The sequence below is a fragment of the Eleutherodactylus coqui genome, chromosome 4 (genome assembly GCF_035609145.1).
Source record: "Eleutherodactylus coqui strain aEleCoq1 chromosome 4, aEleCoq1.hap1, whole genome shotgun sequence".
Taxonomy (NCBI): Eukaryota; Metazoa; Chordata; class Amphibia; order Anura; family Eleutherodactylidae; genus Eleutherodactylus; species Eleutherodactylus coqui.
This window is the reverse complement of record NC_089840.1, coordinates 138,286,036-138,312,486: the sequence shown is the minus strand read 5'-3', so window position 1 is coordinate 138,312,486 and position 26,451 is coordinate 138,286,036. Positions and strand designations below refer to the sequence as shown.

At 46.3% G+C, this 26,451-nt stretch overlaps 2 protein-coding genes across 5 annotated transcripts in view; one reads left to right on the top strand and one right to left on the bottom strand.

Moving 5' to 3' along the window:
- Positions 1-1,640, bottom strand: part of SRGAP2 (SLIT-ROBO Rho GTPase activating protein 2) — a 143,822-nt gene extending 142,182 nt beyond the window's left edge. For all 3 annotated transcript variants that reach the window (XM_066600191.1, XM_066600193.1, XM_066600192.1), the window contains exon 1: positions 1,503-1,640. The gene's annotated coding sequence lies outside the window, so the exon portion shown is untranslated. The remainder of the gene's footprint in view (positions 1-1,502) is intronic.
- Positions 1,641-2,814: 1,174 nt separating this feature from the next.
- The window catches only part of FAM72A (family with sequence similarity 72 member A), a 44,789-nt gene continuing 21,152 nt past the window's right edge, over positions 2,815-26,451 (top strand). The window contains exons 1-2 of one of the 2 annotated variants that reach the window (XM_066600188.1): positions 2,815-2,866; positions 20,062-20,217. In XM_066600188.1, coding sequence (XP_066456285.1) covers positions 2,850-2,866; positions 20,062-20,217 — 173 coding nt within the window. In that variant the 5' untranslated portion in view covers positions 2,815-2,849. Of the gene's footprint in view, positions 2,867-8,205; positions 8,375-20,061; positions 20,218-26,451 lie in introns of those variants that run through there. The other variant, XM_066600190.1, reaches the window with a different exon arrangement.

The following is a 26,451-nucleotide window of genomic DNA, read 5'->3' as shown; positions in this document are numbered from 1 at the left end:
ATTGTAGCACGTTACGATCTGAGGCCCGCGAGCAGAGAATCGCTTTGATTCTCCACTCGTGGACAGGGGGCTGCACTTTCCATAGCAACGCTATGAAAAAGCGTGCACTGCGTTACTCGTGGACAGATTGTCGGCACGAGTAACCCAATGCAAGATCGTCCCTGGACAGGTGCCCTAAGGGGTTACCATGCTACAGATCTGGGGTGACCGCTGCTTCGGCTGTAAGGGGTTAACATGCTACAGATCTGGGGTGACCGCTGCTTCGCCTGTAAGGGGTTAACATGCTACAGATCTGGGGTGACCCCTGCTCCGCTTGTAAGGGGTTAACACACTACAGATCTGGGGTGACCCCTGCTCCTCCTGTAAGGGGTTAACACGCTACAGATCTGGGGTGACCCCTGCTCCTCCTGTAAGGGGTTAACACGCTACAGATCTGTAGTGAACCCCTGCTCCTCCTATAAGGGGTTAACATGCTACAGACCTGGGGGTCTCTTGGGGTGACCACTCCTCTGGCTATAAGGGGTTAACATGCTACAGCCCTGGTTTTTGGGGGGGCGACACCTGCTCTGACTATAAGGGGTTAACATGCTACACCCTTGGAGTCTATTTGGGGTGACCCCAGCTCTGGCTATAAGAGGTTAACATGCTACAGACCTGGGGGTCTCTTGGAGTGAGCGCTGCTCTGGCTATAAGGGGTTAACATGCTACAGCCATGGGGGTTTTGGGGGCAACCTCAGCTCTGACTATAAGGGGTTACCATGCTACAGTCCTGGGGTCTCTTGCGGTGACCGCTGCTCCAGCTGTAAGGAGTTAATATGCTACACCCCTGGAGTCTATTGGGGTGACCGCTGCTCTGGCTAGGAGTTAACATGCTACAGTCCTATGGTCTCTTGGGGTAACCCCTGCTCTGGCTATAAGGGGTTAACATGCTACAGTCCTGGGGTCTCTTGGGGTGACCCCTGCTCTGGCTATAAGGGGTTAACATGCTACAGTCCTGGGGTCTCTTGGGGTGACCCCTGCTCTGGCTATAAGGGGTTAACATGCCATAGCCCTGGGATCTCTTGGGGTGACCCCTGCTCCGGCTATAAGGGGTTAACATGCCATAGCCCTGGGATCTCTTGGGGTGACCCCTGCTCCGGCTATAAGGGGTTAACATGCCACAGTCCTGGGGTCTCTTGGGGGGACCCTGCTCTGGCTTTAAGGGGTTAACATGCTATAGCCCTGGGGTCTTTTGCTGCGGCTGCAGGGTGGGCTGTGATCTGTGTGACCCCAGTGCCGCCCCTCCAAGCTCTTTTGTTCTCCCATCAGTCCCCTTCTCAGAGCATCCTGGAGGATGGCGATGCGAAGCAACAGGACGTGCAGGGCGGCCATCCCCGCTCCCCCGTGAGCCCCCCACCCTGCAGCATTCCCACACATGAACCGCTGACACACCCCACTAAATCCCTGCACTCCCTTTGTTTGCGGTCCGGCAGGCGGGGTGACCCGCTGACCCCCCCGGTTACCTCCGGACTGCGGCTAATGCTGATTTCCTGTAGATCCAAGCGCTGGTCTCCTCATCCTCTCTCACATCCCGGGCAGTCCATGGAAAGAGCAGGCGAGGGATCTCCTCCTGCAACTACAATTCCCCGTGGAAGACACAAGCCCCGCCTACTTTAGTCCTCTGGACCAATAGCAATGCGCCAAGGGGCAGACAGACAGCTTGCTCAACAAATGGAATGTTTCTGGAAGGCGTTCTAAGCAAGCATGCGTTCTAACCAATCATTGAGCGTATCAAACTGAATGGGCGTGGTAAAGAGTCACTGTAAAAGGTGTGTCGCTTAAGTGATACAGGGGCGTGTACTATGGGGGTTTGACTGTCAACTATATAAACCAATGACTGGGCAAGAGACCCCAGGGCTGTAGCATGTTAACCCCTTATAGCCAGAGCAGCGGTCACCCAAAGAGACCCTAGGGTTGTAGCATGTTAACCCTTTACAAACAGAGCTCAGCAGTCACCCCAAGAGACTCCAGGACTGTAGCATGTTAACCCCTTATAGCCGGAGCAGGGGTCACACAGATCACAGCCCACCCTGCAGCTGGAGCAAGAGACCCTAGGGCTGTAGCATGTTAACCCCTTACAGCCGGACTAGCGGTCACCCCAAGAGACCAATCAGCGGCAGCGCCCAGCTGTCGCTGAATGCCAGTTGAGAGCTGCCTCTGATTTGTCACAGCACTCAGCCAATCAGAGACAGTGCTTTCACGAGGCGGGGATTTTTAAATCCCTGGCCAGAAGAGAAGATTAAAGGGGTTGTCCCGCGGCAGCAAGTGGGTCTATACACTTCTGTATGGCCATATTAATGCACTTTGTAATGTACATTGTGCATTAATTATGAGCCATACAGAAGTTATAAAAAGTTTTTTACTTACCTGCTCCGTTGCTAGCGTCCTCGTTCCCATGGAGCCGACTAATTTTCGCCCTCCGATGGCCAAATTAGCCGCGCTTGCGCAGTCCGGGTCTTCTGCTCTCTTCAATGGAGCCGCTCGTGCAGAATGCCGACTCCGTGTAGCTCCGCCCCGTCACGTGCCGATTCCAGCCAATCAGGAGGCTGGAATCGGCAATGGACCGCACAGAAGAGCTGCGGTCCACGGAGGGAGCAGACCCCGGCGGCCATCTTCAGCAGGTAAGTATGAAGACGCCGGACCGCCGGGATTCAGGTAAGCGCTGAGCGGTTTGTTTTTTTAACCCCTGCATCGGGGTTGTCTCGCGCCGAACGGGGGGGGGGGGGGTTAAAAAAAAAAAAAAACCCGTTTCGGCGCGGGACAACCCCTTTAAGAAGAGTGTCAGGGACCTGCTAGAAGACGCGCCAGAGATGACAGCGATTCCAAGGTGATGTATTAATATATATATATATATTTTTTTTTTTTTCTACGGTTCATGGATTATTTTCGCAGGGGGGGGTCTTACATTTCAAGCACCCCCCGAAAATCCTCGCCACGGGGAGTTCCCTAACACTGATGTCACAGCAGTGGCAGAGGATCGCGAGAATCTCCCATTGATTTCAATGGGGCTGGTGCTGTTGCCGCCGGCACCATTGGAAAAAATATGGCGACATCGCAAAAAGAATGGACATGCCGCGATTTTGTTTTAACGCTGCATCGCAAGTTATATATAAGCATGGCCGCACTTTGCTACATGGGACACAGTCGCTCAGCGCACCAGCCAGAGGGAGCACCAGGCTGGAGGCAATGGCCCCGTTTCCTCCTGGCCACATTATGGTTTTCCTCCATGTAGCATCTTATACAGCTATATGACTCCTCCTCCTTACCTCTGTCTCCTTGGAGGTTCTAAGGCTTAGCTATCAGTACCATGCTCACAATTGTTTAGATCTGCTACTGTACTTATGTACTTGGTTCTGGTATTGTATCTATGTACTGTGCTGCTCTGGTGTGGGTATACTGCAGAATACAGGCAGACTAACTAAGTGTAATATACAGTAATTCTCAGTAACATCCCTCACCTAGAAGTTGTTGGGATGGAAGTTCAGCGTCCAAGGAGCGGGCTCCAGCCTAGGAGACAGCGGGGTTTAGATGTAGACCTTGTCACAGTGGCTCTAGTGTCTCCCACCTAGAAGGCAACCAGGGGCACATCCAAGGGGCCAAGTGCAGGCTATTAAAATTAGGTTAACCTAGTGAGGGGTTACCTTAGTCCACTTTTGCCACGGGTGACACCACCATTCCGTCCTCCGCGGTGATCTCTTGAAGTGGGAATAAAGAGACCACATGCAAGGTTGAGGTTTTTAAAGGCAGAACCGAGAACAGTCAGTAAAGCCGGTTACTTAAACACAACTTGTAGTAAAGTTCAATACAGTTCACACTTGACATCCACTGACAGAATAGGTAGTGCAGGAGAACATGTGGTGTGACAGGGAGGAAACACTGGAGGGCAGAGTGACTTACACAGGCCAAGTTATCTGTGGATCTCTGGTCCCGGACACTTTCTCACGAACACTTCACCGACTCTTTACCGGTACATAATCACGGAGTAGTAGATCTGCACTCAACGCTGCACAGCGGAAATTCGCACTTCTTGCGGCCTTTGACTCTCCTACTTCTTCATCTATGGAAGATGGGGGTCCACAGCACACGTCTTCTATCCTCTTTGCCTCGTAAAGGTGTCTGTGTGCAGGCCTGCTTTTCTCAGGATGGACAGGTGAATTGGACCAGCCAAGACAAACTCAAACAGCCACTCTCCTCACTCCTGCACCTTGCAACATGACAAACAGATACTTTTGAAAACATAACCCAGACAGTAACCCATTCAGTGCTCCAGCTTTTCAATACACGTCATATTCACTCACATGGAACACATTGACAACACACATAAGCACAAGACTGCATAGATCATCCAGAAACTTCCATACACTAATTTCTGTACACTACAAAAGGCCTCTAGCTTGGATACAAAGTGATACAGGTGGGCATGGAGGCTCTAGTACCCTGATGTACTGCCTGTAGATTGGATACAAGATGTGATACGCAGGTGCCATGGAGGCTCTAGTATCCTGTTGTACCGCCTCTAGCTTGGATACAATGTGGGATACGTGCAGGCATGGAGGCTCTAGTGCCTTGTTATACCGCCTCCAGCTTAGATACAAGATAGGATACAGGCAGGCACAGAGGCTCTAGTACCCTGTTGTATTGTCTTTAGCTTGGATACAAGATGTGATACGGGCGGGCATGGAGACTCTAGTACCCTGTTGTACCGCCCATAGCTTGGATACAAGATAGGATATGGATGGGCATGGAGGCTCTAGTACCCTGTTGTACCGCCTATAGCTTGGATACAAGATGGGATATGGGGGGGCATGGTGGCTCTAGTACCCTGTGGTACCGCCTCTAGCTTGGATACAATATGGGATAAGTGCGGGCATGGAGGTTCTAGTGCCCTTTTATACCGCCTCCAGCTTCGATACAAGATAGGATACAGGCAGGCACAGAGGCTCTAGTACCCTGTTGTACTGTCTTTAGTTTGGATACAAGATGTGATACAGGCAGGCATGGAGACTCTAGTACCCTGTTGTACCGCCTATAGCTTGGATACAAGATGGGATATGGATGGGCATGGAGGCTCTAGTACCCTGTTGTACCGCCTTTAGCTTGGATAGAAGATGTGATACGGGCGGGCATGGAGGCTCTAGTACCCTGTTGTACCCCCTTTAGCTTCGATACAAGATGTGATACGGATGGGCATGGAGGCTCTAGTACCTTCTGGTTCCACTCGGTAACATCCAGTTTTGTCATTCATGAAAGTACTGCACAAAGAGGCGATGGTGGTGTCAGGCCGTACATGTAATGGTGCCGTGAGACCAAATGTTCTTCAGCCAGGCGCCTCGAAATGGTTCTGACGCACACAGGGGTGTAACAATGGCGCCACCTGTCTCTGAATGACAAATAATGAAACTGTTGGATCTGCTCGTGCTTGTCGGATGATGAGACAATCCTCTCTACTGGTGGTTTGTAGGGGGCGTCCTGAGCCCAGTCACTTCGTGTGCCCTCACACATCCACTGGTCCCAACACCACCTAACAGTTTGGTCAGAATGGCCGGTGGGGGACAATTCATCGATACGACCACCCAGCTTCTCACATCCCAATTATGCGCCCCTCTCAGACTCTGGTAACGGGGTGACATCTCTTCTCTGCGTCGTAGAGATGACTAGTGGTCAACAAGCTCTACACAAGCGGAAGAAGAGGTCACTGCACACAAGGAGCCTCTGAGAGCCTTTTAGGCTAGGGGCACATGGGACGGAATTTCAGTGGAATTCTCGCGGAATGGCCGCATCGAAAAGCCGTGAGACTTCTGCAAGAAAAGTGCAGCTGCAATACCTGTGGCCTTTAGCCGCGGATTTTAGAGCAGTTTTGCTGTTGGCATTCCACTGCGGCTTTCTCTTTCCATAGGGAGGAGAGAGGCCGCTGCTTAAACGAGAAAAGAATTGACATGCTGCGGAATTGTCTCATCCACCTTGCTGGCTAATCCCGAGATTAGGAGCTGCGGCACGGAAATTCCGCGGCAATTCCACCCCTTGTGAACCCAGCCTTATAGGCCAAGGGGGGAACCGCTTTTAGGGCCTCCATTGACAAGATCATTCATCTAATTACACCACAACTCTCATGATTTACATGATTTAGATCTGTCTGAGATTTAACTGCACGCAGGTTTTATAGCAAAATGACAACTTCTCCGGGGGGGGGGGGGGCCGCATTTTTTTTTTTTCTTTTACAAAAAGAAAAGTGTATACACACATTGTATAGCGACATATATTGTACATGTCCTATGGAAGCTTTCTTCTTATACAATTGCAGTGGTAACGAAGTCGGCTACCATGTGGTCATTCCATGTAAGCAGTCTGTCATCTTGTAGTAATGGGGGGAACCACTTTTAGGGTTTCAGGTGACAAGACCGTTCATCTAATCACACCACAACTCTCATCATTTACATATCTGCCTGAGATGGAACTGCAGGACGAGTTTAGCAGCAAAACAACAACTTCTTGTGGGGGTGAATTGTTTTTTTTCGTAAAATGGGGGCACAAAAATAAATTCTCAGTGTACCATGCAACCTAAGGTTGGCACTGTACATTAGAGAACCCCTTTAGCATTTGTGGAACCTATGTTGGACTCGATGGCTCAGATACCAAGCGGTAGATTTACTGTTAACTGCCTTACATGCTTTGCATCACATGTATGATGTGTTATAGACAATTTCAGACTATTTTTGTTTTTGGCACCACACCTGAAAAGAATATGGCTTTGTTGAAAGGGGGCGTGGCCTAAATGTGACAGTTTTGAGCGATCATCTTTGCATAGTCAATAGTAGCTAATAAAGAGCTATGCAGGCAAAGCATAAGCAAACAGCTGTATTGTTCTCCGCGATTACAGCTTGCATCCCGCTGTGAACTACCAGTGGGGCATGGGCTGTAAGAATCTTATCAGTGCTGCCTACTGTGATAACAGCCTGCACCGCTGATAAGAGTTCATCGCTCAATTCAAGAAAACTAGAATTGAGCGAGGAACAAATCGTGCACGAAAACTGCACGTTGTCCATGCATTTAGACCCAACGATTCTCACTCAAAAGACGGCTTTAAGCGAATTTTGAGCGAGAATCGTGGGGTCTAAATGGGCCTTAAGAACTCTGGAGCCAAGCCATCCAGTCCCACCTGAACCTTTCCTTTCTGTTAAAGTCACTAGAGTGCATGCTCTCATTCTATATGCTCAGCCTGATTACATGCTTGCCCTTCAACATTTCGCTGGCTCCCCAGTCCCTGCCGAACCTTACTTTCCTGGAGGGGGGTGATGACAACCCGACACTAGGTCACAGTTTTGAGTGCCACAGTTATTCATTGGCTGTAGTGGTCACGTGGCCCTTTTGTCAGGGACGTCATTGCTGATTCCCTGCACCTAGTAGTGAACCCATCCAGTAGGGATCGGAGAGCTGATTGGAAAGCGCAGAGTATGTAATCTGTTATGTTACTACTGCAGTCTGAGCGAAGTTTTATAGTATATTGTTTCACCTTTAAGGCTGTTTGTCCAGTTTGTCCTGTCTAATTAGACAGTATTAGTAAATGTGCGGCAGTTATTCTTAAAGAGCGCCATGGATGTGATTGGCGCTGTGCAGATGGTGGTGAGACGGGGATATCGATGGTACTTTTAAACACTGTAGGCTATCTATGCTTGTGCCACATTTATAACAAGGGGCAACACTCCAGGGGTATGGACATAGAAAAGATAAGGAACTCCAAAGACGGAGGGGACTTATAAGTCCACCCAAGATAAGGGCAGACCGTCACACCTGAAGTCTCAGGTAGCCTAGCAGATACTTGATTGGAATGGCCAAGGGTTCCCTCATCACAAGGACATCCAAAGGTGGAGAGCGTCAACAGAATCCCAAAGTAGATCTTGGTTTTGTGAGTATAGAAATTAAAATGTAATCATTTTCAATCTAATTTTTGTTTCTTCAGCTTAATACATCTGTCGCTCCTAGCCGGCACAGTTTACTATGACTGACATATGGCACACTGAGAGGTGCAGAAATCTGCAAGCAAACCAAATGGGTTGAGCCATATCGCCAGACCCCATGCTCATGCCTTATGAATATTATAGGGGGTTTCAGTTCCCCCATTAATATGTTGTGACAAGTCCCAGCGGTGAGTGCTCTAGTAATGTATGTGTGGCGGTGAGTGATTGCTGCTGTACAGCCGCTGCGATCAGGAAATGAAGCCGTTACTGTACATGTCGCGGGGACACCTGCTGTGCTATTGTCAGCCGTCACCTTCCTGTTTTGGACGGGGACGTTTCCTTTAGCATAGAGAGTGGCTGCTCGGTGGGACGACTTATTGGTACGTTACTGTTATAAAAATCACTTCAATTAATCTAAATGTTCAGATTTGCTTTATGTAAAGACTTGTTTTTAATGACCAGGCCTATTTTGTGCCTTAGGGCTCCTGCACACTTGCATTATTGTCGTACGTTTTTTTTTTCATGTGATTTTGCTGCGGTTTTTTTACGTGGAAGCCAATAGGACTTTCTAATGTTATAAATGCATTGCGATTTTCGTGCGATGCCTTTTTAATATTAGGAAGTCCTATTGACTTTCGCGTTAAAAAAAGCAGCAAAGTTATGTGAAAAAAACGCACGTGTGCAGGAGCCCTGAAGGACCAAGCGATTTTCATCATTGCATTGCAAGAGTCATAGCTTATTGACATGGCCAAATGAGGGCAAATTGGCATTATAACCTTTTTATAAAGGTTTTTGTGGAGAAAAATATGCACTTTGTTTTCTTTAAATTAAACTTTATTGAACTTTTTTTGACTTTTTTTTTCCTTTTAGTCCCTCAAGGGGACTTGAAGATGTGACTGTTTGATCGCTAGGACCGTACATGGCATTATTTATGTAGTGCATTCTAGTAAGGCTATGACAGCAGCCTATTAGACTCTGCCAGAGTTAAATGGCAGACATGGAGGCCTTTGTCAGGCTTCCAGCTGGTATAGGAACCCATTAGTACCTTGTAGAGATGAGCGAACGTACTCGGTAAGGCCAATTTCGCAATCGAGCACCGCGATTTTCGAGTACTTCACTACTCGGGTGAAAAGTACTCGGGGGTGCTGTGGGTGAGCGGGGGTTGCAGAGGGGAGTGGGGGGGGGGAGAGGGAGAGAGAGAGAGCTCCCACCTGTTCCGCGCTGCTACCCCCCGCTCCACCACGCCACGCCCCGCCCCCCGGCGACCCCCGAATCTTTTCACCCGAGTAGTAAAGTACTCGAAAATCGCAGTGCTCGATTGCGAAATCGGCCTTACCGAGTACGTTCGCTCATCTCTAGTACCTTGCAATCACACTGCGTGATGCTGATGGGTGAAAGGTCCCTCTCTCATCTGCTTGCACACTGCAGTTGCTGTTCATTGTGACATGGAAGGAGTTAAACTTCCAGGATCTGAGGTTTCTGTGTTGCTAGCTGTTAGAGCAGGAGCCTGGCTGTCTATAGTTAGCCAAACCATGCCTTTAAAAAGATGTTTGTGCAGGTTCAAAGTGGGTTAGGGAGGTCAGTAAACAGGTTTATTGGCTGTCACGAAGATGTTAAGCAGGACCAGCTAACCATCTAATGTCCTATCTATGGGAATTTCTCACCTCTCAGTTAACTAAGGCCGGCTGCACACGAATGGGTTGAATTCCGGTTGCAGGATCCCGCAGTGTAACCGGCACCAGTGTCTGGCGGTGTCCGCGCACACCTGCTTCTTTTTTTTCCTGTACTGCGGATGTACAATTTTTATTAAATTTTTAAATCCTTGCTTTTCCTGCGCCATCGCTAGGCAATGACGCGGGTCCCAACGATCTTTCTGCAATGTCAGTTTTCTTTTCTTCCTCCGTGAGCGGAAAATCATAATTTCTTTCCACTCGTGTGCAGGAAAAAGCGCTTTTCCATAACATGCTATGGTCAGTATTTGCTGTGGAATCTGTAAGCGGACGTCTGCTCCAGATTCCGCAATGCAAATCCGGCCGTGTGCAGCCGCCCTTAGATGTCCGCAGAAAGGTTGGGGGAGGGGTGCGACATGTTGGACTTCCATATTTAAGAACCTTTTTTTCTCAAAGAAGGTAATGAAACTCACCAGCGCGACCTATTGGACGGGAACTTCACTATAACTCGCTGTTTGAGCTCACTGGAATGAAGCAACTACGAAGTGATTTCTCGCTTCGTATAAGCAGGCAGTCTTTCATCTTTAAGTGACTTTTCACAGTGAATGGAAGTGGGCAGCTAGAAGCAATCTCCAGCACCCTCTGCCGCCATTCACTGAACGATTATCGCACCCGTTAGGGGTTAAGTGCCCGACAAACCTCCCCTCTGAGGCCTCATGTCCACTAGAAAAATACAATCTGCGCGGATTTGCTTTAAATTGTATTTTTTTTTGCATGCGGATATCTCCACCTATAGATAGCAATGTGGCAGATCCATGCGAAATCCGCACTAAAATGGAGCATGCTGCGTTTTTTTCCCATGCGTGAAAAACGCAAAACAATTAAAATGCCATCCGCGGGTGCAAAATTCAATTTAATTGACTGCGGATGGTCAATGATTCCCTATGGGCAAAATTGAATGTGGATTTCACCCGCGGAATCCGCAATTCAATTTTGCTAGTGGACATGAGGCCTAAAAGTAGCCTAAGACTATATGCCAAACAGAATCCTGTCCAGAAGGAAAAGACTCCAATTTTCCATAGCTGCACCCCTCATCTGATTGCTTGTCACTGTCTGGAGTCTCCATGTCACGGTCTCCATGTACACTGCAGTCATTTCCATGCAATGCAGCCTCCTGTCTGATACTTTTCAAGCACCATCTCTGCCTGCTGGGAGAACAGTGTAATAATCATTATCTTTTATATTCTCTTAAATAAGCTAAAGACCATAATTAGGGCCATTTCACAGAAGTGTGCTTGCTTTCGGTCTAGCTGTTCAGTTGTAGGAGTCGCAAAAGGGAAAGAAAACGTTGGTTTTCCTGCCTATAGAAATGCATTGAGACTGAAAGCATTCAGTTTTAATCTGTTTCTCAATTTTCCATCTCTATTCTGGGTTTTTTACTGGTCAAAAGTGCAGACTGCTGCGCTTTGTGTTTCCAGTAAAAAGAAAACCTGACCCAATAAAGGTGTGTGTGTGTGTGTGTGTATATGTATATATATGTGTATATGTATGTATATATATATATATGTGTGTGTGTATGTATATATGTGTGTGTGTGTGTGTGTGTGTGTATATAATATATATATAATTTTACAAGGTCTTATATTAAAGGGGTTGTCCCGCGCCGAAACGGGTTTTTTTTTTTCAAACCCCCCCCCCCGTTCGGCGCGACACAACCCCGATGCAGGGACTGAAAAAAAGAACAGCACAGCGCTTACCTGAATCCCGGCGCTCCGGTGACTTCTATACTTACCGGTGAAGATGGCCGCCGGGATCCTCTACCTCCGTGGACCGCAGCTCTTCTGTGCGGTCCATTGCCGATTCCAGCCTCCTGATTGGCTGGAATCGGCACGTGACGGGGCGGAGCTACGAGGAGCTACACGGAGCCCCATAGAGAACAGCAGAAGACCCGGACTGCGCAAGCGCGGCTAATTTGGCCATCGGAGGGCGAAAATTAGTCGGCTCCATGGGAACGAGGACGCTAGCAACGGAGCAGGTAAGTAAAAAACTTTTTATAACTTCTGTATGGCTCATAATTAATGCACAATGTACATTACAAAGTGCATTATTATGGCCATACAGAAGTGTATAGACCCACTTGCTGCCGCGGGACAACCCCTTTAATTTTTGCTCCAAAAGATTTTACTTTTTTACATGTATACGTGTCTGGAAACTATTTACATTTACTATTTTATTAACTATAACTAGGGCTTATGTTTCAAGCAATCCTCAAAAATCATGCTAGGGCTTATTTTCAGAGTAGGCCTTTTTCAGGGAAACTGGGTAGTAATCAATGGGAGACTACAAAACAGATGAAAACAGATTACTGTGTTGCTGTTTTTTTTTTCTCCTCAGTTTTGTTTTTTAAAACGGGATCTGACATTGTGGATGAACTGACATCTCCTTCATTATAACTGTGTGACAGGAGCCTCTAATCAACAGTAACAGATAGACATTTGTAGTACAGTCCATGCAGTTTTATCATAAGGAATTCTACTGACTGAAATACTCCAGGAGAGAAGAGAAAGACAAATAATTCCCAGGTGATCACAATAAAATACACTTTGTTAAAAAACAAAACAAAAAAAACAATAACCCCTTCCCTAGAACAAGCTGTCATTTTCCTATAAAGGTCGTCTTGCAGTTCCATCTCAGGCAGATATACAAATGATAAGAGTTGTGATATGATTAGATGAACGGTCTTATCACCTGAGACCCTAAAAGTGCCCCCCCCCCCCCCTTGGCCTATAAAAGCCTCTGGGAGGCTCCTTTGTGTAGTGACCTCTTCTTCCACTGGTGTAGAGCTTGTTGACCACTAGACGCCTCTACGACGCAGAGAAGAGATTTCACCCCGTTACCAGAGTCTGAGAGGGGCGCATTATTGGGATGCGAGAAGCTGGATGGTCGTATCGATGAATTGTCCCCCACCGGCCGTTCTGACCAGACTGTTAGGAGGTGTTGGGACCAGTGGATGTGTGAGGTCACACAAGGTGACCGGGCTCAGGATGCCAGCGACAGACCACAAGTAGAGAGAATTGTGTGATGGTCCGACAAGCACAAGCCGCTCCAACTGTTTTATTGTCCACTATCCAGTGAGAGGTGGCGCCATCGTTACACCCCTGTGCCTGTGGAAACCATTTCCAAGTGCTTGGCTGAATGACATTTAGTCTCTTGTCACTTAGTGTGTGTTCTGCCTTTCACACCCACGCACCATTTGCAGTGATGTAGTGAACAACGAAACTGGCCGCTATGGCGTGGAACCCGGCTGTCTTCAGTGATGAATCCAGGTTTAGTTTGGGCACTGACAACAGCCGTGTTCCTGTCTGGAGACCTCGGGGTGAGCACTTCAATCCTGCCTTTGCTGTGGAGCGGCACACTGCCCCCTGCTGGTGTGATGGTCTGGGGGGACAATGACAGCTCAGGAATATGTTCAGGACATTCTGCAGCCACGTGTTCCTCTCATGTCGGCTTGTAAGAGGCTTCCAGCAGGATAATGCTCGGCCGCACACACAAGGTGGTCACAAGAATGTCTCCACAAAATTGTCACACTTCCGTGGCTGCCCGGTCACCAGATTTATCACCAATAGAACATGTATGGGACCATCTGGGATGCCATCTTTGACAGCCTCTGAATGCACGATCTAGAGGCTCAATTACAGCAAATGTGGAGCAGTATGCTGCATGATACCATTATGAACCAGTATGCCTCCATGTCCACCCGTATTACATCTTGTATCCGAGCTACAGGTGGTACAAGAGAGTATTAGAGCCTCAATACCTGCCCATATCACATCTTGTATCCAAGCTAGAGGCAGTACAACAGGGTCCTAGAGCCTCCATGTCACATCTTGTATCTATGCCAGAGACAGCCAACAGGGTACTAGAGCCTCCATACCTGTTCGTGTCACATCTTGTATCCAAGCTAGAGGTGGTACAACAGGGTACTAGAGCCTCCCTGCCCACGCATATCACATCTTGTATCAAAGTTAGAGGCAGAACAACAGGGTACTAGAGGCTCCATGCCCATCTGTATCACATCTTGTATCCAAGCCAGAGGTGGCCAACAGGGTACTAGAGCCTACATACCCTGCAGCGTCCAAGGAGCGGGCAACGGGCCAAGGGCAGGTTAATAAATGGGAAACCCAATACTGGATTACCTTAGTCTCTTATGTCACGGGTAACGCCACTGTTTCTTTGCCGCGGGGGAATTCTTAGATGTCGGAGTAAATCCACACACACACGGGGTTCTTTTAAGACACAGCCTCCGGAAGTTGACAGGCGACTGGTCGCTTTACTTGAGGTAACTTATTTACAACTTTGAAATGCACGCCAGTAGGAAAACAGTGTAAAATATCAAAGTGGTGTGACAGGGAGGATACACTGGTATACAGGAGAAACCAGCCTCATTATTTTTAGGTCCTGATCCTGGCAACACGCTCTCTTCTCTCCAACACTCACGTTTGATAAAACCGAGTGCGTAGCATGACAGTTCCTTACTGTCTCTCTCACTCTCTTAGTACGGTAAGAGTCCTTCCATATCTCCTGGGTACGGCAGTCGCAGAGTAGGCTGTAGACTCCTCTTTGCGTCTTCCATTCTGGGCCGCACACGCTGAAGGTGCCTGTGTGGTTCTCTTGCAGCTCTAGACCAGACAGCCCTCTCTCTTGCAAGAACCGAACAGCCCCTTCCATGCACCTAACATTCACATATATCTCACAAGGTCACATGACAAAACAAGCCGATACATTTTCCAGCCAGTCAGCTCACATACCAGGCAGTTAATCCTTTCAGTGCTGCAGCTATGCAATACACATCATTCATGCAACACAGAGGACACTGACATTACATAGACAAATGCATGCATACAGTTATGGAGGGGCCTGGTTGTACCGGGCAACTACAACCTGTTCGTGTCGCATCTTGTATCCAAGCTAGAGGTGGTACAATAGGGTACTAGAGTCTCCATGCCCATGCCTATCACATCTTGTATTCAAGCTATAGGTGGTACAATAGGGTCCTAGAGCCTCCATGTCGCATCTTGTATGCAAGCTAGAGGTGGTACAACAGGGTACTAGAGCCTCCATGCCTGCCTGTATCACATCTTGTATCCAAGCTAGAGGTGGTACAACAGGGTACTAGAGCCTCCATGCCCGTCCGTATCACATCTGGTATCCAAGCTAGAAGCGGTACAACAGGGTACTAGAACCTCCCTACAAGGGGTCAGTTCCCCGCAATAAATTTGCTCTGATATTGTAATTACTTACTTATACCAATGTTACAATCACACACAAACTTCTAGGGGAAGGATTGGTTTTTATTTTATTTTTTAAATTTATTTATTTTTACAATGAGTGTAATTTGACCCAACTGAAAAGAGCTCTAGGAAGTTTCAGATTAGCCGATTTACACTTGTAAGTGGAGCAGAACTCAAAGACCTCAAAGCAACAAAGCTACAAATGAGGTGGTCTGGTGGTGGCAAACAAATTCCATAACTCCCATAGAGAACAATGAGAGTTGGGCCATTAGCATAACTCGCTGCACTTGTTTGCCATAAAAGTCCCTGATGGGAATACCCGTTCAGTGATCAGGCTGTGCCCTGTTATTTCTGAAGCTGGCATCTCACAACTACTAAAGGGATTTTCTGGGACTAAATTATTAATGTAACAATTACCGATCGGTGAAGGTCTGCCACTCTCAGCCCCAACCAATCACCTCTCTGAACAGTCTGCGGCGCGAGCAGCACAGCATCTTCTCAGGCATGTGACGTCACATTCATTGGTCACATGGCCGAAGAGCAGCTCCGTCTCATTCAAGCTAGTGGGATTGAGTTGCTCTCCTGGCAGAGCTACTATACATGGTATGGCTCTGTGCCTGGTATTGACTGAAGTGGCCGCAGTACTCATCCAAGTGTTAAGGCTCATTTAGACACAAAGATTATCACTCAAAAGATGGCTTTTAAACTATCATTTTTGCATAAACTACTACTTGGTACTAATGCCTATTAGTACCAATCAGTAGCGTGTGAGCCACTGGGAGCTGTATTCAGGGAACAGACCACCTGCTATTCTCTGAATAAATTCCCTTTGTTCTGCCATGGGGCTGACGGATGAGACAATGTAATCAGCTGTTATCAGCTCTCCCTGGGCAGAGCACAGCCTGCGGTCCTTCTTATCAGCTGTTCTGCTGAATGATGGATTTCATGCCGAACTGAGATCCATCGTTCGGCAGAAAACGGAAAGATGGGCACATTTACACAAACAACGCTTATCACTTAAAAGGTGGATTTTGAGCGATAATCGTTGTCTCTAAATGGGCCTTTAATATCACTTTAATGATTTAAATAGCGAGCTCCCAAATGGCAGATCCTCAATGACCCGATATTGATGACTTATCCTTAGAATAGGTAAGTCCTCGGTATTTTAATCTCATAGAACTCCTTTAAGCCTTGTTCAAATGGAGGATTTTGCTGTGTCACTTCTTGATGCAGAAACGCATGGAAAATAGATTTCCCGTGTCAAAATTACGCTTACTGATCCGCATGAAAAACTGCAGATAGTGGCGTGGATTTTAGAGGTGAAATTCATGCCGAAATTTTCCGTGGTGAATTTTCCTGTGTGAACATATCCTAAGGCTGGGTGCATACTGCCCATGTATGCCAGCTCGAGCACAACTCACAGCGCACAGCTCTTCAGTTCACGCGGAGGAGCACATTGGCATGCATTGGTCTGTCCTGTTTCTCATGTGAGACGCAGAGAGAAATAGAACATGCATAAATGTTTCACACGGACATCCATGTGCATTAATGTGCCCGACCTATAGGTGTATACTGGAACCATGGGCGGTCCGTGCATTAGCAGACCGCGGACGGCCGAAGATGCTCCAGTGTGCAGCGGGTGTAACTAATATCAGCAGAAGCTTCCTACCGATCAGTAGTGACAGCCCCACTCGGTAGTCAGTGACAGCCCCACTCGGTAGAGTGACAGCCCTTGGCTAGGAGCTGAATAGAACAAGAGGAGTAGACCCCTCCATGGCTGCCTGGGAAGTACCCTGTTTCCCTGAAAATAAGACATACTCTGAAAATAAGACATAGCATGATTTTCCAGAATTTTTGAGGATGCAAAATGATTTTTCAGGCTTTTTGAGGATGCTTGAAATATAAGCCCTACTCCAAAATTAAGCCCTGCTAACAGTTAATTAAAAAAGTCAATTTAAATCATGTCCAGGCAGCTATACATGTAAAAAAGTTAAACCTTTTTGATCAAAAATTAATATAAAACACTGTCTTATTTTCGGGGAAACACGGTAGTAGCCCCTTCCATCTGAGCACAGCGATCCAGCCACATGTACAAAAAGTGTGTGTATGGGTGTAAATTGTATATATACTGTGATGTACAAAGTGTGTGTAATAAATGTGTGTGTTATATGTGTATATTATTTCCCTGAAAATAAGACCTACCCTGAAAATAAGGTGTGTGTGTATATAAATTATAACCATGATTCCACGAAAATAAGACAGTGGTTTATATTAATTTTTGCTCCAAAGTATTTTTCTTTTTTACGTGTATAGCTGCCTGGACACTATTTAAATTGACTTATTTTTATTAACTGTAACTAGGGCTTGTTTGTGGAGTAGAGTTTATATTTTAAACGTCCTCAAAAATCATGCTAGGGATTTTTTTCGGTATCAGTCCTATTTTCAGGGAAACAGGGTGTGTGTGTGTGTAGTTAATTAATATATATATGCCATTTCCAAAAAGTTGGGACACTGTAAAATGTAAAGAAAGAATACAATAATTTGGAAATCTCATCTAACCATTTTTGATTGACAATAGAACAATAACAGAAGGGGAAAAAGAGACATTTACTCATTTAAAAAAAAAAATGAACTCCTCAATGTAAAATTGCAAAGACTGAATATCCCACCTTCTACAGTACATAACATAATCAAAAGATCCAGAGAATCTGGAGAAATTCATGTGCACAAGGGACAAGGGCGAGGGTCAGTATTGGATGCTTGAGATCTACAGACCCTGCATTAAAAACAGACATGATTTTGTAATGCGAATCACTGCATGGGCTCGGGAATATTTCCAGAAATTATTGTCTGTGAACACAGTTCGCCGTACAATCCATAAATGCTGGTTAAAGCTGTATCATGGAAAGAAGAAGCCATATATGAACACAATCCAGAATTGCCAGCATCTTCTCTGGGCCAAAGCGCATTTCAAATAGGATGAAGCAAAATGAAAAATTGTTCTGTGGTCAAATGAAACAGAATATGGAATTCTTTTTGGAAACCATGGACTCAGTTTTCTGCAGACTCAAGAAGAGAGAATCCACCCAGCTTGTTATCAATGCACTGTTCAAAATTCTGCAACTTTGATGGTATGGGGTTGTATTAGTGCCTATGGCATGGGTAGCTTACACATCATAAATGGCACTATCAATGATTATCATTATATTGAGGTTTTAGGACAACATATACTTCATCCAGACAATGTCTCTTTCAGGGAAAGCCTTCATTATTTCAGTAATACAATGCTAAACCACATCCTACACCCATCACAACAGCATGGCTTCACAGAAGAAGAGATGTGTTGCTGCCATCCATTTCTAAAATTAGTTTATTTTTTTTTTAAATGTGATTTATAAAAATATATTTTTTTTTATATATGTCATGCTGTATGTATATTTGTGTGTATACTTTGTTCATATGCCTGTAAGCTGTACAGTATATAATGTTAAAATGTTGTCTATCCCTGTATCAAATTTCTCAGTGACAGAGTATGTAAAAAACAACTCTTCTAGTGTCATCCTGAAGTACATTTGTAGTATTATTAGTGGCATGTGTCACTCAAAAGTGATGTAGAGGAATTAGTTTGAATTTTTATACTCTGTGCCATTGAGACAGTTTATATACAGTAACGGTAGCGCTGTCCGCCCTGTCTGCTTGTTATTTCACTGCGTGACTCAATAATGAAAATAGAATAGTTTTCTGGTACATATAAATTATTTATTAAAACAATGACTTATGCCACAAAAAATAAGCACATATGCGGCTGCATCGCCAAAATTAAAATGTGGTGACATAATAACTATTTTTATGAAATGTGTTATTAGGAACAGTTTACATTTGTGTTTTAGGCCTTTCCGTCTCTGTACAGTTTTTGAGTCAAGAAACTGAATTAAAACTTTTTTTTTCCCCATTGATTTTAACAAGGTTTAAAAAACCCCAAAAGGCTTCAATTTAGGGCTGAGCGAGCGTACTCGATAAGGCAAACTACTCGAGCGAGTAGTGCCTTATGCGAGTACCTGCCCGCTCATCTCAAAAGATTTGGGTGCCGGCGGGGGAGAGCGGGGAGGAACGGGGGGGGGGGGAGATGTCTCTCTCACTCCCCCCCCCCCCCGCTCCCCCCTGCTCACTCCCGCAACTCACCGCTCTCCCCGGCCGGCACCCGAATCTTTTGAGACGAGCGGGCAGGTACTCGCAAAAGGTACGCTCGCTCATCTCTACTTCCATTCCATCTGGTTTTTCCATTGATTTCAATAACCTTTCAGAAAAGCTCAATGCTTTCAGTTTACTTCCATTCCATTCATTTCTAAGGGACCTTTCACACATCTGGAATATTTCTACCAGCTGCACCGAAAGACGCAGAAAAATCTGCATGTATACATTGTGGGCTATGGAATAGGAGATTAAGCTGCGCCTTCAGGGAACGTGTGATAGGTCCCAAATAGAGATGAGCGAGCATACTCGCTAAGGCAAATTACTCGGGCGAGTATTGCCATTTTCAAGTACATGGCCGCTCGCCTCAAAAGATTCGAGGGCTGGCGGGGGTGAGCGGTGAGTTGCGGGAGTGAGCATGGGAGAGCGGGGAGGGGGGGGGGGGGGGAGAGAGATCTCCTCCCCGCTCTCCCCTGCGGCGGCCCCCAAATCTTTTGAGACGAGCGGGCATGTACTGGCAATACGCTCACTCATCTCTAGTCCCAAACTGAAAAAAATGTAGTTCTTTAAAAGCCATTGAAATCAATGTAGAGTTTTCATTCAGTTTCTTTGCCCACAAAAGATTCCTACGCACTGTTGGTTTTTTTTGTGCACCCTGTTTTTTGTGGATTCTGGCAACACTGGCATCATTGGGGTCTTCTTGCACTATTTTTGCACCGATGGAAAAACTCAATGAACACAGACGTAAATAATGCACATATGAGCGACATTTACACTCCGCCAGTATAGCCATTAGCCGCCTTTTATGAGAATAGACTAACTCCAGCTGGAGAATTTACTGTTTGTAGCCCGTCCATTATGTCAGGTGATACATTCAGCAATGTATATGCTAATACGGCATTCTTGCACTTGCAGCATCATGTCCTTTATGGCGTCCGTATTTAAGGAGAAGCAGGTCTCGGTGTTGCGCTGCAGGTTCTGCGAGCAAGTGCTGAGCGCACGTGGAATGAAGGCGGAGCTGCTGGCAGGAACGGACCAGGAGATGTTCTCCACAGATATCCCTCCCACTGAGTAAGCCAATGCAACAATGTTTTCATGCATTCCATAGAAAAACTACTCCTATAATAACTGGTTCCTACTAGTTCTCAGTAGAGGTGAACGCAGCATAAATCTCCAATAATTATATGTCTGCCACATAAACAAAGCATCTACAATGTGTGCCTGCTGCTTCCTTGGTATGCAAGTAATGTCTTCTATAAACAGCTGTGATGCTTGTCCACAACCGCAGCCTGACTTGTAGACTTCGGACACATGACGATATACGGTCACCTGCAAGTACCATCGCAGCACTTCGGTAACATAACTGCAATGTTTCCCATACAGGAACCAAGGCCGCAGGTGACTTAATGGCCATTACAAAAAATCTGACTGGGCCAGACCTTTTATTTTTGCAACAGTTGCAAGGATGCCCATGACCTTGTTTCCCAGAGAAAGACAATGAAGTGTTGCAGGAATTCTGCAACGTCCCTGCTTCCAGTTACTGCGTTCTCCACTAGGAATGCACAATGCTAATCCAACTACTCATCAGAAAAGGTATTTTATTTATAATTAGGCACATTCACGAATACTAGTGGCGACTTCTGCTTGACTTAAAGCAATTGATATGATTTTTATACAGATAAGCCCCAATATCCACAGGCGGATTTGAATTGCGCAATTGACCAGCCATGCAGATGATTCACAGTTCAAGCCGCCCATAGGGAAGCATGGGCATCCGCACTAGAATTAAAGCATGCAGATCTATTTTGCGGACCTTCTGGTCCAGAAAAAAAATCACAGCATGCTCCAATTCAGTGCAGTTCCCGCACGGACGGCTTCCATTGAAATCAATGGAAACCATCCGATTTGCGGCCCATTCGCAGCTGCCACTGCGGACGGGCCCCGAATCCCGTGGAAAAACAGGAGATTAAAAAAAAACAAACTACTGCGCATGTCCGATGGCAAGCTGCGAGGACCATGGACAGTATAGCGAACCCGGAAGTAGCAAGGTCCGCGCGGATACCACAGCCTGCAAGACAGATACACAGGGCTCAACGGCTGCGGGCACAGGCGGATTCTGTGTTGGATTCCCAGCATGGACTCTGACCCGCCCGTGGACTTGAGGCCTAACGCTGCTTTCACATCTGCTGCCGGAGTTCCGGTTTCCTGTTCCGTTCAGGGAGCAGGCAAATGGGATCCCCAGGCCAACCAGGTCCGTCCTTTGACCAAACTGCACCAAACAGACCCCATTGACTATAATTGGTCTGTTCAGTTTCCCCTCAGCAGCCCAGCACTTTACCGAGAGACGAACTGCTGCATGCAGCGCTATTTCTTCTTGTATTTTGCGCCAGACCCTCCGAACAGGGGTTCCAGCGCAGATGTGACTCCGGCCTAAGAGATTCTTTTGGATAGCCATGGAGAGATTTGAAGGGAACAACAAGAAGGCAGAAGGGTTAACTATGTACAGGTCTACTGAAATCCTACACAGTAAATAAACTTGATCCTGTCAAAGCTGATACTGGCATGGATATCGCACAATTGAAAGTAGCAGTGCAAAACCAAAAAACATGGAGGGAGCTCTCCTTTTGGCCTCAGTCACACAGGCGTTTGTACACCCGTCTGTCAGTTGCATTTGCCGGCCGCATCTAAATAGAACCAATGGTTGAGAACGGGCACATGTGCGAATTTTACATGCGCACAAACGCATGTGGTGAAAATTATAGAACACCGGTTCGCAAAACGCATGTAACACTGCCTCTGATTGGTCAAAGTGTTCAGCCAATCAGAGGCAGCCCTTTCAGCAGGGGGATTTTAAATCCCTGCCTGCTGAATACTACTCAGAGCAGTGCAGGAGAAGAGCTGGCTGGACGCGGCTGGGCCCCGGCAGCTGCAGAGAGGCGAGTATACACTACCGTTCAAAAGTTTGGGGTCACATTGAAATGTCCTTATTTTTGAAGGAAAAGCACTGTACTTTTCAATGAAGATAACTTTAAACTAGTCCTAACTTTAAACAAATGCACTCTATACATTGCTAATGTGGTAAATGACTATTCTAGCTGCAAATGTCTGGTTTTTTGTGCAATATCTACAAAGGTGTATAGAGGCCCATTTCCAGCAGCTATCACTCCAGTGTTCTAATGGTACAATGTGTTTGCTCATTGGCTCAGAAGGCTAATTGATGATTAGAAAACCCTTGTGCAATCATGTTCACACATCTGAAAACAGTCTAGCTCGTTACAGAAGCTACAAAACTGACCTTCCTGTGAGCAGATTGAGTTTCTGGAGCATCACATTTGTGGGGTCAATTAAACGCTCAAAATGGCCAGAAAAAGAGAACTTTCATCTGAAACTCGACAGTCTATTCTTGTTCTTAGAAATGAATGCTATTCCATGCGAGAAATTGCTAAGAAATTGAAGATTTCCTACAACGGTGTGTACTACTCCCTTCAGAGGACAGCACAAACAGGCTCTAACCAGAGTAGAAAAAGAAGTGGGAGGCCGCGTTGCACAACTAAGCAAGAAGATAAGCACATTAGAGTCTCTAGTTTGAGAAACAGACGCCTCACAGGTACCCAACTGGCATCTTCATTAAATAGTACCCGCAAAACACCAGTGTCAACATCTACAGTGAAGAGGCGGCTGTGGGATTTTGGGCTTCAGGGCAGAGTGGCAAAGAAAAAGCCATATCTGAGACTGGCCAATAAAAGAAAAAGATTAAGATGGGCAAAAGAACACAGACATTGGACAGAGGAAGACTGGAAAAAAGTGTTGTGGACGGATGAATCCAAGTTTGAGGTGTTTGGATCACAAAGAAGAACGTTTGTGAGACGCAGAACAAATGAAAAGATGCTGGAAGAATGCCTGACGCCATCTGTTAAGCATGGTGGAGGTAATGTGATGGTCTGGGGTTGCTTTGGTGCTGGTAAGGTGGGAGATTTGTACAGGGTAAAAGGGATTCTGAATAAGGAAGGCTATCACTCCATTTTGCAACGCCATGCCATACCCAGTGGACAGCGCTTGATTGGAACCAATTTCATCCTACAACAGGACAATGACCCTAAACACACCTCCAAATTGTGCAAGAACTATTTACAGCAGAAGCAGGCAGCTGGTATTCTATCGGTAATGGAGTGGCCAGCGCAGTCACCAGATCTGAACCCCATTGAGCTGTTGTGGGAGCAGCTTGACCGTATGGTACGCCAGAAGTGCCCATCCAACCAATCCAACTTGTGGGAGATGCTTCTAGAAGCGTGGGGTGCAATTTCTCAAGCTTACCTCAACAAATTAACAGCTAGAATGTCAAAGGTGTGCAATGCTGTAATTGCTGCAAAAGGAGGATTCTTTGATGAAAGCAAAGTTTGATGTAAAAACAATGTTATTTCAAATACAAATCATTATTTTTAACCTTGTCAATGTCTTGACTCTATTTTCTATTCATTTCACAACGCATGGTGGTGAATAAGTGTGACTTTTCATGGAAAACACAAAATTGTTTGGGTGACCCCAAACTTTTGAACGGTAGTGTACATTTTTTTTTTTTTACACATTTTTGGATTGATTTTCAGGGAAGGGCTTATATTTTAAGCCCTTCACCGAAAATCACTGCAGCGCCTGCCAGCAGCCTATTGCTTTCAATGGAGCTGGCTGTATTGCCGGCTCCATTGAATTAAATGTGAGAACATCGCTCTCTTCTGCGACAGCTGTGATAGCTGTGGCAGAGGATTTCTTCATCTCCGCAGGGAGTCCCATTTTCACTAGACACTGTGACAATGGGACTCCCCGCGGAGATGAAGAAATCCGCTGGCACAGCTGTCACAGCTGTAGCAGAGGATCGCGATGTTCTCTGTATGTCAGTGGTGCCACTGCAGCTACCACCGACCCCATTGACCACAGGTGACCGCAGCTATCACAGCCGCAGCAGGCTCTTTTTCGAGCGAGTAAATGCTGCTAGCAGCGTTTTTTCCACTGTGACGCCTGCTTTGGTAACACAAATTTTTGAAAGCATAACTGATGTGGTCAAAAATTGGGGCATCAAAACGCCCGTGGGACTGAGGCCTTAGGGTCGCCAAGGGCCGTGAACAACTAAATGGCTAACAACACCAACAACAAAATAAACCAGCCACACTGGAAAAGTGTCTGAGGCTTTGGCCTTTAACCCTAGATCACTAAACATTAGTCTTATAGACTACAGACCTACATGATTACTGTGACTCTGAGGAGGGATATTAAAGCAAGTATCAAACCTATTTTAAAAATTGAATGTGTTGTGGCGGGTACTTCTCAAGCACAGCTAAACAAACGCAAAATTCTTGCATTTTTGTCCATCCCAGAAGCACGGGACGTTGTCATGCCTCTCCTGCAGCAAAGCCATTTTTGGCGAACACACTGTTCCAGTTTGCAATGACTGCAGGTGCAGCATCCGAAGAGACAGCGGGGCAGAGCAATGCCATGTCACGGGGCTCTACAGTCTCCTCTCTAAGGGTAGCTCGGGACCCAATCTCATTATCAACAGGGGAAGATCACGAATTAGTAACCGTGGTTACCTGTAGTCCTGTTTGTCACTCGTGACATCAATGGTCCATCCTCTGCGGTGAATCTTTCAGGTGGAATAAAATAGTCCACGCACACAGAGTGTCTTTTCTGAACAAGAACTGGGAACGTTCGGTTGTGTCCGTTAACTGAAATGATGTTAACAAATAACAATAAAGCAGTTCTTACAGTGGTGACGCAGAGAGGATTCACGGGGTATTTGTACATCCACAGTCATAGTTATCTGCAGGAACTCACTCTCCCGGTAACTCTCTCTCCTGTCAGTCACTCACTGTCTTTCTCCCTCTTTGGCGATTTCTCTATTTTCTCCAGACACACACGGTTCTAGTGCAGTTCTTCTCGGGCCCAGGCTCATGCAAGCTTGGTGTTTAGTCACTATGGGGAGTATCTCGGGAAGGATGGGTCCAAGCGGAAACAGCAGACCACCTCTCTGCCACCTCCATGTCTACCTTTGTGATTCTTCTCTATCTCTCTTGTCTCTCCTATCTCACTTCTCTCCTCAGACTTCTCTCTCTGATTCTCGGTCTGGACTTCTCATTCAACCACGTAAATCCAACATACATCACATGGTCAACAACCAATCCACGAACTGACAAAACGATACAATTTCCAAACAGCACTAGACATGAATAGACATTAACCCATTCATGCCTGCAGACATCCAATACACATAAATCTGATGCATTCCACATACAAGACAGTGCACAGGACATACAATAAAACATATATACTGAGATGCTGGGGGGGACCCCTAACTCTGGGCCACTACACAAGGTATAAGCTTATTTAGTGTGATAGTTTTTAGGTACGTTTAATACATGTCCTTTCATACATATAAGTTACTTTTTCACTAATAAGTACGCTAAATAAAAAAAATGAAGCTTAATTTTCTAAGTCTGTGATACCAATATGTAGTGACAGTGTAATATGTTTAGTGATCTAGGGTTAAAGGGACAGTGCTGAGTCTCTATCAGCAATGGGCTGTTTAGGGAATCGTCTCTCAAGCAGCGTAGGACCATAAACCGTTGATACTGCACCTTCACCTTTCGGGGAGAGAGAGACTCTCCATTGTCTCACAATTTCAAGCAGCCCTAATGTTAGTCCAACCTCTCTCTCTGACATAGACCTAAGCGGAGGGTTAGTGCATGGTAGCAAGGGTGGACAACAATGAGGACCTTGGCACCACTGTCTGTGTTGGGCACAATGCTACATTACACCTGTTCTGTCTTGTTGCACCTGAGCTAAACTCTGTTTGACAGGGTGGTGGTGTAGTTAGACAGTGCTGGTCCCTAGATAAACTTCCCCAATACAGGGCGATGTTCCACATAGGGCTGCTGCTCTTTGGTCACCTTGTATACCCAGGTCCCAGTCTATGCCTTGCAAGGAGGCTCCTGCTCACTTCTGCCAAGCAGCAGACCATACTCGCTGAAAGTTGGTGCCTGTTGGCACTTCATACAGGGTTCCTTCCTCATCAGTGATGCGCTACCCACATTACCAAGGGGGCTGGTACTTTCCTAAATTGTTCCTTGCCAGATGACTCGCTGCTCATGTCACCGCACACATCCTCAAGGGCCACTTGATCTACGATTGGGAGTTTTTGCATTCCTTTAAGTAGTTCCTGTTGCTTTTATAGCAACATGTTCTACAGTACTGTACAAAATCTGTCACTATTTACATCAGACTCACAATTTAATTTTCTCCATCTCAGACACATAG